The sequence below is a fragment of the Egretta garzetta genome, unplaced genomic scaffold (genome assembly GCF_000687185.1).
Source record: "Egretta garzetta isolate BGI_Z169 unplaced genomic scaffold, ASM68718v1 scaffold329, whole genome shotgun sequence".
NCBI lineage: Eukaryota > Metazoa > Chordata > Aves > Pelecaniformes > Ardeidae > Egretta > Egretta garzetta.
Window position 1 is genome coordinate 5,462,137 of NW_009269999.1, and position 12,622 is coordinate 5,474,758.

Below are 12,622 nucleotides of genomic sequence, written 5' to 3' on the forward strand. Positions count from 1 at the left end.
AAAGCAGACTCCAAGTGGTAAAACAGATCCTTCTTGCTTCCTCTTAAGGCATTTATTCTGCATTGTATCTTGGGACTTTATTAAATGCTTCTCCCTTGTGCTATTGATAGAAAAAATTATATGGGTAGTCTGGATTGTCCTTTGAAGTAACCAGAAGAGAGATGTTTTGGGAGAAAGCTCAGCTGGCTGACATGAACTACTGAAGGCAGAGTTCAACTGGAAAAAAACAGCTATGCAAACTGTTGCTCAAAATGGGTGTCTTGAGAGTGGAGATCCTGGCTCACAGCAGAGGATTGAGTGCGAGAGACTGCTGGAGCAAACAGATCCTTCCCCTTTTCTTCTTTTAGTTAAATTTAGTTTGTATGTGCCATCTTTTCCTACTCCAAGAGGACATCAGTATCTTGAGAGTGTCTCTTAATCTTGCTTGTTTTGAGTCTTAGGTGGTATCTCTGTGCTACACCTCTCCAAAATACATCTTTTTTTTTTTTTTTTTTTTTTTTAAAGGCACTGAAGTCCTTCAGTAGCAGGGGCTTGTGCCTGAGGCCAATATCTCTGCTGCAGTGTTACCATACTAGTAAACTTCCTAACACTAACTTGCTGCTTTAAAATATCTTACAATATGGGTGCTCTAGAACTTGACCTAGAACTTGACTCTTTGCTCTTTCCACCCAGCAGATGTAATAAGGTATGACTGGCTAGCTTCAGTCATCCCCTTTGTGAGTCTGCTCTGAGCAGCATGCACCAGTAGGGCTTAAGCTTAACAGCAGATGACTTTCTTTCTGAGCGTCTGCCAGTGTGGGATGTGCCTATTGATGCAATCAGACCTCCCTCTTTGGCAGAAGTATGATCTTCTACTGGTGGAGAAAGGGACCTTTCTGCTCTTTCCCAAAGTAGGTGTGGGAAGGTTAAAAGCCTTTTCTGGTCATAGTCTGAGAAATGAGTTGATTCCATGCCTTGCTGGCCAAGCCAGACACTCCATCATGGAATAGTCATTTTGGGTCATAACAGCCAGAGCTTAGCAGCCTTTTACACTTCCTTCCCACCTGCTGCAGAGGAGCCACTAAGAAATCTCTGAGATCCTTCTGATCTCTCTGGCTTGTAAGCATGTTCCTTGGGGTGGGGCAGGGGGGAAAGGAAAGCAGGCAGAAATATAGGGCATAAAAATATTTCTGATGTTGAGCAGCAGAAGTGAAGGTCTGTCTCCAAGGTCCTTGGCGTAGGGCATGGTACTGAGTATAGATACTGAAGAGGTCGGTAACTCTGGCTTTGATTAAACTGTGCAGTATGATAACAGAGTGTGATAAGGGGAGAAAAGTGTGGTGATTCAGACCAATAGGTCTTGCTTTTTTTTATCAGGTCTTCTGGGTCAGGGCAAAATGCCATGCTACCTCTCCCAAAGCTGCTTCCTAATGACTGTTTTTGCTTTTAGGTGAAGAACTAATGAAGATTAGTGAGGAAGATGAGCAGGGCTGGTGCAAGGGCCGACTTCTCACTGGCCAAGTTGGACTCTATCCTGCTAACTATGTTGAGAAAGTTGGATCATGATTGCTGTTGCCCTGCTAGTGTCTCACAGCCATACCAGCATCTCCTGCAGAGGTCACTGGGTCACTGCTGGCCCCAATCCACGTTTGCAGTATATCCAGCAACTTCTGGACTTTGAGGGCACGTATTCCATGTAACTAATGCTTCATTTTAAATGCCTAGACCTGTAGGGATTTTCTAATAAATAAACAAGGATGAGTAAAGACTTCTCTGACTGTGAGCACTATAGGAGCATAGGATTGCAGAAGGGAACAAATCCTCTTGACTTGCACTCAGTGAAGGGAGATAAGTGACACATGCAACTCTTCAAAACAGAGAAAGGAGACTTCCTTGGCTTTAATGCATGTGCATCCATAGGGTGGTGGGGTCTGCCCTACCCCCAAGCTTCCTGTTCAAGGAACTTTGGATGTACAAGGCAATAGGGAACTTCTAGTATTGCTTCCCCTTTTTGGCTCAATCAAGCTGACTGGCAGAAATCTATTTATTCTCCCACATCTTTCAGAAGTCTTCAGTATCTTCACCTGCAGGTTTGTTGGCTCCCCTTGTAAGGCAGCTGGTACAAGTGATACAGCTTCAACAACCTGGTTGTCCCTTCCCCCTGCCTTCAGATTTATTGGGGTACCACCAGGAACCAATGATAGTATAGCTTGGGGACAGGAGAAAGAGGCTTCTGTCTCACATGATGTGGCTGTTCAGGCTAACAAGTTGTGAACAGAACTGTCTGGCAGCAGGTCAGAGTTGACTCAATGTTCCCTGAGCTAGAAGGCACCTTGATGCATGCTGAAGGCTGGTATTAATAAAGAGGCAGCCACATTCCAGTGCTGTTCTGCTTAGGACCCCTAAATGCCCTACTATGTGTTGGGGTTTCTAATGCTTCTAGATTGTTTTGGCTATACCTCTCTTCATGAATGTTCAGTGCACAGCAGAGACCTTTTTTTCTTCTCCTACATATTCTTAACTTACTCATGCTAGAAGTGCACTCTCTGCTTTGCCAAAGACCCCTACACTGTGATGAAGGGTGGCAGAGTGTGGAAGCTACCTGCTGGCCGGCACAACATTAGCTATAGAGGGATAACGCTTCTTTTGGTCCTGAACTGGTACAGGTGTACTTATGCCCAGTTGTTACGTGCCATTCAGGAGGGAGGACCTATCAAACCTCTTTACTGGCCCTGTCTTTCTGCCCTTGAAAGCCTCTGAGGCTGCTGAGACAGTGGGGTCCTGATCCTAGTGCTCTGTGTACTCAGACATGAGGACTGATGGACATGTTCAGTACAGGATAAGCCCAAGAGCTTGAGGATACAAAAAAGAAAAGCTACCACTTTTGGAAACACAAAAAACCCCCAAACAATAGTTTAAAAACCATTCACTTACTACATCTGCTTGAAATTGTTGAGATGCATTGTGAGTTTGTAGTAGCCTTCTGTAGTGAAATTCTTATTCTGGGTTGTTACATGTGAGAAACTTGGTTAAGTCAGACTTTAAAATTCAGTCAAGCCTCTACCAACCACACCGGGGTGAGCTGCTTCAGAGCTGTTTGGAAAAGGGGTGATAAAGATAAGGGAGTCTGAACTCGCAGGTGAGTATTTGGGGTTAAATGACTGCAGAATGTTAACAGCAGCTAGTGAACCACAATGGCTATTTAACAAGAGTAGGCTGAAGAGCAGGTGGGGATGGACAGATTCAAACACTGTAACTCATGGAAGATTAAAGTATCACAAACGTCTTGTTGCCTGCCTGCCAGATAGAGCACAAATTAACCTTTTACAGCACACTGGATCCCTTGAAATGTAGTCTGCCGTGGACAATGAGATCTGAAACTAATGATATCTAGTGCTTTTGTGAGACCACAAAAATGCATCAGCTCTTGGAAGGTCTTACTCAAAGTATCCCTAGCACCATACTTCATGAATGGGGGGAGAGGGTGCAAAGCAAAAGAACAAGGCTAAACCATTTTATTCTCAATCAGTAATATCATTTCTCAAGAGAAGGTATTCCCAAAAGGCAATTAAAGGTCTAAGCAACAGACATTTTTATACTTGGATTTAGCTATGAATTTACCTATTATTCTAGGTCCAAGATTTGAAGAAACCTCTAAGCTTATGCTATGCAATTAGAGGTGTCTGTGTATAAGCGCTTGGATTTATTTAAGGATCTAGTTTCCGCTTTCAGTACTACATCCCAGGTAAAGTATTGTCATTGTTGTAGAGTAAATGCAGGTGTCCCACTTGCTGACCCACAACTGAATGATTTGTTGCTGCTTTGTCCCAACACACATGACTATGAAGAGAGCATGCCTGCCAGGCTTGTGAGATAACGGAGACAAAAGTAGTCAGGGACAAAATGACCAGAGATGTGCTATAATGAATATGGGAATTTACCTTGTTAGCCTGGACATTTTAAAATGCGAATGCTAACCTTTCCTGTAAGGTCAAAAAATTCTAGAACGGAGTTGCGAAGGATAATATGGAGGCTTGACTTCACTTCCTCTTCTCTGTTCTAGTCAGGCTATAATTAGGGATGAAGTTAGGTGTGGCCAGAACCTGCTATGAGGACAGAAACGTCCAGTGGACAGGACCTCTGATTACAGTACAAACAACCTGAAATTCCACAGGACAAAGTCTGAACAGACTTGTTTGTCCTAGGAAAACATGACCACCTGATCATAATGGGCTGCTTGAAGGTTTCCAGAAGTAGTGGCATACTGCAGCTTATGTGAACAAATTCCCTAAAGGAATGTTTGCACATCAGAAATTCCTGCCAAGGGCTGAAGTAATAGACAGGAGACAACACACTGAGTATGAAGAATTGCTTGGCTGGACTGTACCTCATAAATTTTGGCATGGCACTTAGTCCTGGCTACCCAAAAACAAATGGATTAGTAAAAGAGAGTCTGTGTAGTAAAGAACCAGCTAGAGGCAGGGAAAAAAAAAATCCCTCCAAAACCCACAAACGCATCTAATGATCTTACATTAAATTAATAGCTCTGCCTGGAGACTTAGTTTTCCATAGAAGCAAATGAGGTTTTGTTAACCACAAAGGCTCTAGTTGAAACTTGTCCTCCATGCCATGCCAAAAGTTTTGTGTGTGAACAGAGAGATGCACACATGAACTAATTGCTGTGCCTGAATTCCAGAAGGCCAGCAAACCCTATTCTTCCCCCACGGCTTCTGTAAAATGTACAGATGTGTCTCTGTGCCTGATGGGCAACACAGTGAAAACATTATCTAGACATATTTTATATTTTTAATAAAGCCACTCCTTGTGGAACCCTTGTACATCTGTGGCTAGCAGATAATTAATTTGCTTCTGACATCTTCCTGGAAAAGAAATTCTAAAGTGTCACGCAAAGCTCAGATTTCCTGTTGATCATGAATTTTCTAGGAAGAGGAAGTTAAAGATTCTCTATGACGGATCACACCCATTTCCCCAAAGCGGCAGCTGAGCTTGCTCAACCCATTAATGATGTTTCTGCCCTGTAGGCAAAATCTGGGTCGCAGAGCCCGTGGGACAGCTGTGCTCTATGGTGGCAGCTGAGAGTTGCGGTTAGCGCATAACTCTCGGTGGTACTGCCACAGTCCTGCGTGGAGCTTGGGGCCACTGGTGCTTCGGTTTGCTTTCCATTCCACTTCCCCATCCCCTGTGTCTTTGTTGTGGCTGGTTTGCTTGGCACGAAGTGCTGAGGCAGGTGCAAGTATGTGGCAATCCTGCACAGAGACCCCTCAGAGCTGTTAGAAACTGCCCTGCGCTCCCTTCACTCCTGCCCTGTTTGCAGATCCAGCCCAAGGCCGCAGTGGCATGGAGCTCAGCTCTGCTACCTGAGGCAGGTTCTCCCTGACTGAAGTGCAGGCTGTGCATAAACTGAGGCTGCCTCAGTTGCATTTCTACAGCTGCTAGCCCTATGCTTATGGGCAGCAGTCTGCAAAATTCCCCTCTGCTTGTAAGAAAGCTGGTGCTGGAGTTAAAATGGGCTTGAACACTCCACTCGGACAGGTAGGTGATCGCTTCTAGGTTAACTACACAGAGACTGGCTGCAGAGTGGTCATGGGGCTAAACCTGAGACAAAGCCAGGGCCACAAACTCCATCTTGACCCATGAAGATGTGGTTAGAAAATACCCACTCCAGGCTGGCAGGAAGGTTGTGCAAAACAAGCAAGAATAGTAAGGCTGCGTGAGATGAGGCAAAGTGTCTTCAGAGGGACTTTGCACCAAAAAAAAAAAAAAAAAAGGAGAAACAGAAAAAGACTTGCAACCAAGTGTTGCACCACTGCCTAGATCCAGGCTTCAAAGAGCTGGAAAACTCAGGGGCTGCAAGGGAATGAGACTTTACAAGCTGCCTAGGTTCTTAGAAGATCAAAGAGGATGAATATGAGAAGAGGTTTCAGTAGAAGATGAACAAATCCCTACTGAAAGGGGGGGAAGGGGGAAATGGGGTAGGGTCTGTAACTGGAAGAAATTGGCTGGTTTTCTCTTGTAACATCTTGACTAAACAGCACACTCCAGTGAACTTTTCCAAACTAAATTTTAGGTCAATTCACCTCAGCTGCTTTCAGCGTAGCCATCTTACTGGCCATGTCCTCCTGTTTTTTGTCATCCAGTAACCCCACATTGCAGAGGTTCCTGGTTTGTCAGTCTCTCAGCGTAAGGTAATTGTGGCTGCAGCTTGAGGCTTCCTTTCTCCACAGGCAGTGTAGTGGTGGTCAGCACCTCTTCCCCCCTAGTGTGGGAGGCCATAATCTCTCCTCTTCAGTCCCAGCGCTTTCACTGGGTCCAGCTATTTACAAATCCTGTGCTCCCTTCCTCCCCACATTTCCTTTCTATCCTACCAGCTGGAAGTCTTCTTCCAGATCCTGCCCTTTTCGCCCTTTGACTTTACTACCCCTTTCCTTCCTGTGTCTATTGTTCCTGCTTTCAGCAGGGGCCTGACCCCAAAACAGTCACTGCCCCCAGCTGTGACCACACTAGCCCTTTCTCTCAAATTCTCCTTGCAGCTTCCCCACAGGTGCCACACAGTTCCTAAGGAATGCTGCATCCACAGTCCTATGGATGTTTGTCTCACCAGTGGCCCTGCATCCCCTCTACACATTGTGGCCACCTGCAGAGATGAAGCCCTGCTACCTACTCCCTCTCCACCCAAATCCCTCATAATAACCTGTTCAACAGCAGTGCTTGTACTCTGTGGTAACTGTATGTTTTCAAAAGAGGTGCATAGTAAACCAACAGCTTTTTCATCACACCTTGCTTACCTTGTGTTTTCCTTAGCTCAGCCTGCCCTGCTTTCATGAGGTTCAACAAGGCCAAGTGCAAGGTATGCTTGTTGGGATGGGGTAACCCCCAGTATCTCTGCAGCCTGGGGGAAGAAAGGATTGAGAGCAGCCCTGCCGAGAGGGACTTGGGGGTGGATGAAAAGCTGGACATGAGCCGGCAATGTGCGCTGGCAGCCCAGAAGGCCAACTGTACTCTGGGCTGCATCAGGAGAAGTGTGGCCAGCAAGTCAAAGGAGGGGATTCTGCCCCTTTCCTCTGCTCTGGTGAGACCTCACCTGGAGTACTGCGTCCAGCTCTGGAGCCCTCAGCACAAGAAGGACATGGAAGTGTTGGAGCGGGTCCAGAAGAGGGCTACTAAAATGATCCGAGGGCTGGAGCACCTCTCCTATGAGGACAGGCTGAGAGAGTTGGGCTTGTTCAGTCTAGAGAAAAGAAGGCTGCGGGGAGACCTGATTGCGGCCTTTCAGTACCTAAAGGGGGCCTATAGGAAAGAGGGGGAAAACCTTTTTAGTAGGGCCAGCTGCGTTAGGACAAGGGGTAATGGTTTTAAACTAAATCGGGGTAGGTTTAGGCTAGATATAAGGAAAAAATTCTTTACAATGAGGGTGGTAAACCACTGGAACAGGTTGCCCAGAGAGGTAGTGGAGGCCCCATCCCTGGAAACATTCAAGGCCAGGTTGGATGGGGCTCTGAGCAACCTGATCTAGTTGGCGGTGTCCCTGCTGACTGCAGGGGGGTTGGACTCGATGACCTCTAGTGGTCCCTTCCAACCCAAAACATTCTATAGCTCAGCCATTCTATGATTCAAGGGTCTTCTGCTTTAGGCATGCTCCTGATGCTTGTTGTAGGAGCTGCAGGCAACTAGTCTCTGTATTAGAGGGGTTCAGTTTAGAAAATGCTGGAGAGTGGGTTGATCTGCAGGGAAGAGAGATTACATGCCCGATGGAAAATTTGGAAGGGTCACGTTTGATAGGAGGACAGCCCTGCCAGCTCTGATCTCAAGCAAGTTAGTGCCTGTGCTGTGGACTGCCCTTGAAGGAGGGTGAGGTAGCTTGGGGCCTGTTCACTGCCCAGTCTCTCCACCTTGCTTCCATATGGTGTGATAAGCATGACTTGAAGCTATACATCACTTGAGTGATTGTCACGGGCCAAACAGCCTGCTCCTGGCAGGGACACCTGTAACATCTCCAAACTGGCCATTATAGCAAGGTCTAAAATTTTATCCTCAGATGCAAGAAACACTAGGGCACATCTGCCAGCTCACCCCTACTTTGGGGTATCCCCAAAGCCTCCCAGATCCCGAGCACCTGCCAGGCCAGTCAGAGGTGATGTTACCAGACATCTGAAAATAAACATTTGATTATAGTATTGGAAATAGAGTGGCAAAAGAAAAGCCTGAAGACATACATGCACACACTCACTTTCACTTAACAACTGCTCAGGAGCAATTGGGAGCAGCATGCTCCTTCCCTGGCCCCACATTCCAGTTCCCTTTCCATCAAACCCCAGCAATTTTGCCTGGCAGCCCAGCAACATCAGCTAGCACAACTGAAGGGGACAGTCCTCTCTTTTCCCTTTCGAATCTTCCTAGCCCTTCCCTTACTTGCTTCAGCAATCGCACGAGCAGAAGGAGATCAGCTTGACAATGCAATGACAATCAGCATCTGAATAGGGCTAGGGACACAATTCAGCCCATGGCCACCACTTGCCAGAGCAGATGCAGGGGACAGCATGTGCAGCAGGACCAGCCTTTCGGCTGCAACACAACCCCAAATCTGATCAAGCCAGCCATGACTGTGCTCCTCAGTATCTCTCAAGTTACCTGTCTGTTGTGCTCCTTAATGTATGTGTTTCTTCTACCTTTGCTGGCTTTTCTCCAAACCACAACATTTGTAAGACTGCAGTAAAATTGTGTAAGTTGTAAACCTGAACAAAATATTCACTCTACACATAGTGTATTAGCTCCTTATCTTAGATCTTGCTGGAAGCATTGCATGGAGTCAGCGTGTGACATGGCTGCCTGCCTTGGTGCTGTACTTTTTCCTAGGGAGGTAGCTACTAATTACACTCAAATTAGGCACACTGGCAGGCTGGTCACCCGTGACCCTCAGCCAGCTGCTTTCCTTGCATCAATCCTAGTGAACATATGGCCTTACGGGAACACAGGGCAGCTTGCTGACCTGACAGAAACCTAACCCAACCCAAGGAAAAGTTTTCTATATGATCCCTGAAACCACAGGAAATTTGGAGCATCTTCTTACTCTGGGAAGGGACATAACTGCTGAGAACCTGTCCCTTGCTCCAGTGAGAGGAGCAATGCTTTCTGTCGGACTCCTCCTTTCCTCCATCTGTGGCTTGCTCTTTCTCCCACTGAAAACAGCCAGGCTGCCCTGAAATACTGAGCAGAGCTCTCTCCCAGGGTTACTGACTATCCCCAGGGGAAATCACATAAACTGCTTGGTAAGAAAGAAAGAAAAAGAAGAAGAAGAAAAAAAAAAAAGTAACAGACTTGTGTTAGGAATCGCTCCTCTCCCCAAGGCATCATTGTAGATTTCTGGTACCTCACCACTCACGCTGTGATCCATGGGAAACTATATCTCCCAGTTATTTTTCAGGTAGTTGACTGAACTTGCCAGTCCCCCTTCCCTAATGGTCTCATTCAGCAAAAACATGAGAGGCCAACGGGTCTGAGTAGGACAGCAGGACTCAGCCACCGCCCTCTCTCTCCAGCAGTCCTTTCACCCATGTTCTTTGCTGGCTAGGGAGAAGAGAGCAAGGTACCTCTTCCCCTCTGCCACCCTGCTTCTGGACAGACTCCCAGAGAAGCACTTTCTCTTTTCTTTGGCTCAGACCTGCAAGTCCAGGGCAGATTTTATCCCCATCACAGCACTTCACTCCCAAGCCTCTCCAGCTCTCTTTCACAGTAACCTCAAGCCTTCAGACAACAAGACTTCTGTACTGAAAATGCGTCCCCAGTGGTGTGGCAGAATCCAGGAACAGGCCTGGTCTCCTTCCTTTGCTTTCCTTTGCTCTCTTGGATGATGCTGGGGGACTATCTTTTACTGACAGAGGTGGGTCACAGCAAGGCAATCTCTGATTAGGAGGCTACATTGGGCTCAGGGTCTGGTGTCACAGCAGTCAGGAGGAAAGAGGCAGATGTCAGATGTGATGTAGATGGACAGGGAAGCTGAAGGCCAAAGATCAGGCTGCTGGCTTGAAGCTCAGAAATTCAGCACCAAAGCACATGAGATGCAGAAGAAACAGATGCAGGAAATAGCAAGAACTGTGCAGTGACAGCACGCGCTCGCAGGGAACAGTCAGCAGCAGGAGGTCTTTCCTGTACTGACAAAAGCAACAAAAAGAAGCTGACTGTTTCTCAGACCAGCAGCATGCTCTTCCTGCTGCTTTTATGTAAAACTGATGGACAGGATCAGCAGCCTTGCCAGGACTTGGAGCAACCAGAATGGGCTGGAAGGCCTGCAAGGGACCCAGCTGAGGTAGAGAAGTTGGAGTAACCCTGCTGTAGCAAGCCTTCCTAAGACACAGCACAGCAAACAAAAACTGTGTACCCTTCACAGAGGAGAGGAGCTTGCACTTTATCTCCCCATGTCTCCTAGCACAGACAGGCAGAGACAAAGCGTGACACTGACTTACTGGCCTCTGAGGCTGCCTTGGCTCCTCCTGGCCACATGCCGTTTCTCTCTCACAAGCCCCAGCTGGGGTGATGCCAGCATGAAGAGACTCTGTCCCTCCTAACCCCTGCACCATCACACAACGAAACACAGACCTAGGGAGAACAAAGCCAGCGAGGAGAGCAGCACTGCACAACAGATGGTGACAAGGTGGGAGCAAGCAACTCAGGTGAGACTGCGCAAGCCAACATGAACACCACCACTCCCAATGCACACTCATCCCCTGAACTTGCTCCTCTACACAAGAAGATGCAGGTTACACAGCCTCCACCCTGCTACCATACACTCCCTCTCCCATCCTTCTGTCTAGCTTCAGCTGTCAGGGCCCTGAATGCACTAACAGGCCTTAATTACCCTGAGCAGCCTCACTGGGGGCCTCTACCCACACCCCTGCCCATGGGGGGGGTGGGAGGATGGGTCTTTTCATTTAAGCTCAGCCCAGAGCTACCAGTCCCTGTCTGAGCTAAGTTTGAGGTGTAGTGGTCTCTGTCTGTACATTGTTGATCCTGACCTGTAGGCTGGCTTACCAGCTTGACTGCAGACTACCTCATCCCCATGAGCTTGCCTGGCTGTCTCAATTCTTGGTAAAACCTGGCCACTACCCTGGCTCTCCTTGCTCAGGTACTGTGGGATGGACCGTGGCTGATGAGGGCCCAGCCTTGCTGGCCTTGGGACCTACCTCCCCCCGCCCAGCTCTCCTTCTTCTTGCTGCACCCTGACATTGGCTCTCCTGGTATGACTGCCAGGACAGCTGCACTGTGAATGGGATCAGCAAACTCAACTGGTTTAAAAATAGCTGTGAGGAAAAAATATCAGTTACTTTTACCTGAATTTATTCCCCAATACTGTTTGTGTAATCCCAGAAACAGGCATATAGGCACAATTAAGGTAGCAACATAAAAGCAACAGACTCCAGGGGCTACTTAAGACAAGACTACTGCCAAGAATGAGCCTGCCAGGCTGGATCAGGCTTTGCTACCCAGTTCAGAAACTCATCTTGGAGTAGCTCAAATCAGATATGTCAACTAGAAGCCTCTCATCTTACTGCAGGGCAACGTGGCTCCTGTATCAGGTCTCACTCTGACCATGTAGTTAGAGCTTTGCTGATTCCCAGAACGCAAGGCTTCATACCCCTGCTAAACCTGCAGTGGTTTTTCTGCAGAGTTTTTTTGCCCAATAACTCAGTTGCTCCTGATTGCATCTGTATGTCCCAAGACTTGATGGATCTTGTTAAGATCATGGATCCTAGGTTCCAGTTGCAATGAATTCTACAGTGTACCTTACGTACCTGTGGAAAACATGGAGTGAAAGCCTTTAAATTTAAACTGAAAGTTGTCTTGTCCAGATATTATACTTAACTGTTTCTTTCGGTGACAAGCTAGTGCTACAGAGCAATCTCCTTTTGGAGGTAAGGAAATCCTGATCTATTCTTCCACCTCTAATACCATGCTACTGATCAGCTTTTGTTGTCGTTGCCCTTCTGAACCACTCATTGCTCTGCAGTCACTTTTTTTTTTTTTTGGCCGAAGCGTGAAATGGTCTGTACGCCATTGACTTTTAGTTCAAAGCACAACCGTATCTTTTCCTACTTTTCTTGCATTATAACTGAATGACCATCTAGTCTGCTCCCTCCTGCTTCCAAGCAGGTAATAGAGCATTTTAAGGCCCTGACACCACCTTTGGTCTGAAGTAACTTCCCTACCTTGCTTACTGCCCAGAATTAGGCAGGGTCGCTTGCTGCTCTTGAGAAGCCTCCAGCTGACTAAATCGCTTCCCAGCCTGCTCGCTTGTGCTAGCCTGCCAGGCCCGGTGTCCTGAGGTCCCGCTGCTGCAGCAGGTGACGCCCGTAGGCGCTCATCTGAGCTTCATCACTCGGGTAGCTGCTGGCCCGAGGCAGGCCTTGCCTCCCTGCTATTCTACAAAGCCTCTCCCTGCCCGGGGAACGGTCAGGAACGCTCCCCGGGACCGCCGCTGCCGTCTGCCCGCGTCGCGAAGGGGCTGGGGGAGCACCCTGAGCAGCCAGAGCTGACGGGGGTCTCGAGCGTGGAAACGTCCCCGTCCGTGTTTAGACGGGGCAGGTCGGAGCAGTGCGGGGGGCGCTAGCGCAGGGTTCCGAGGAGGGGC

The 12,622-nt window shown here is 47.8% G+C and overlaps 1 protein-coding gene across 1 annotated transcript in view; it reads left to right on the top strand.

The window, feature by feature from the left end:
• PACSIN3 (protein kinase C and casein kinase substrate in neurons 3) overlaps window positions 1-1,811 on the top strand; it is a 9,518-nt gene extending 7,707 nt beyond the window's left edge. Inside the window, exon 10 of the mRNA XM_035902936.1 lies at window positions 1,430-1,811. Coding sequence (XP_035758829.1) covers window positions 1,430-1,545 — 116 coding nt within the window. The 3' untranslated portion in view covers window positions 1,546-1,811. The remainder of the gene's footprint in view (window positions 1-1,429) is intronic.
• Window positions 1,812-12,622: the final 10,811 nt, after the last annotated feature.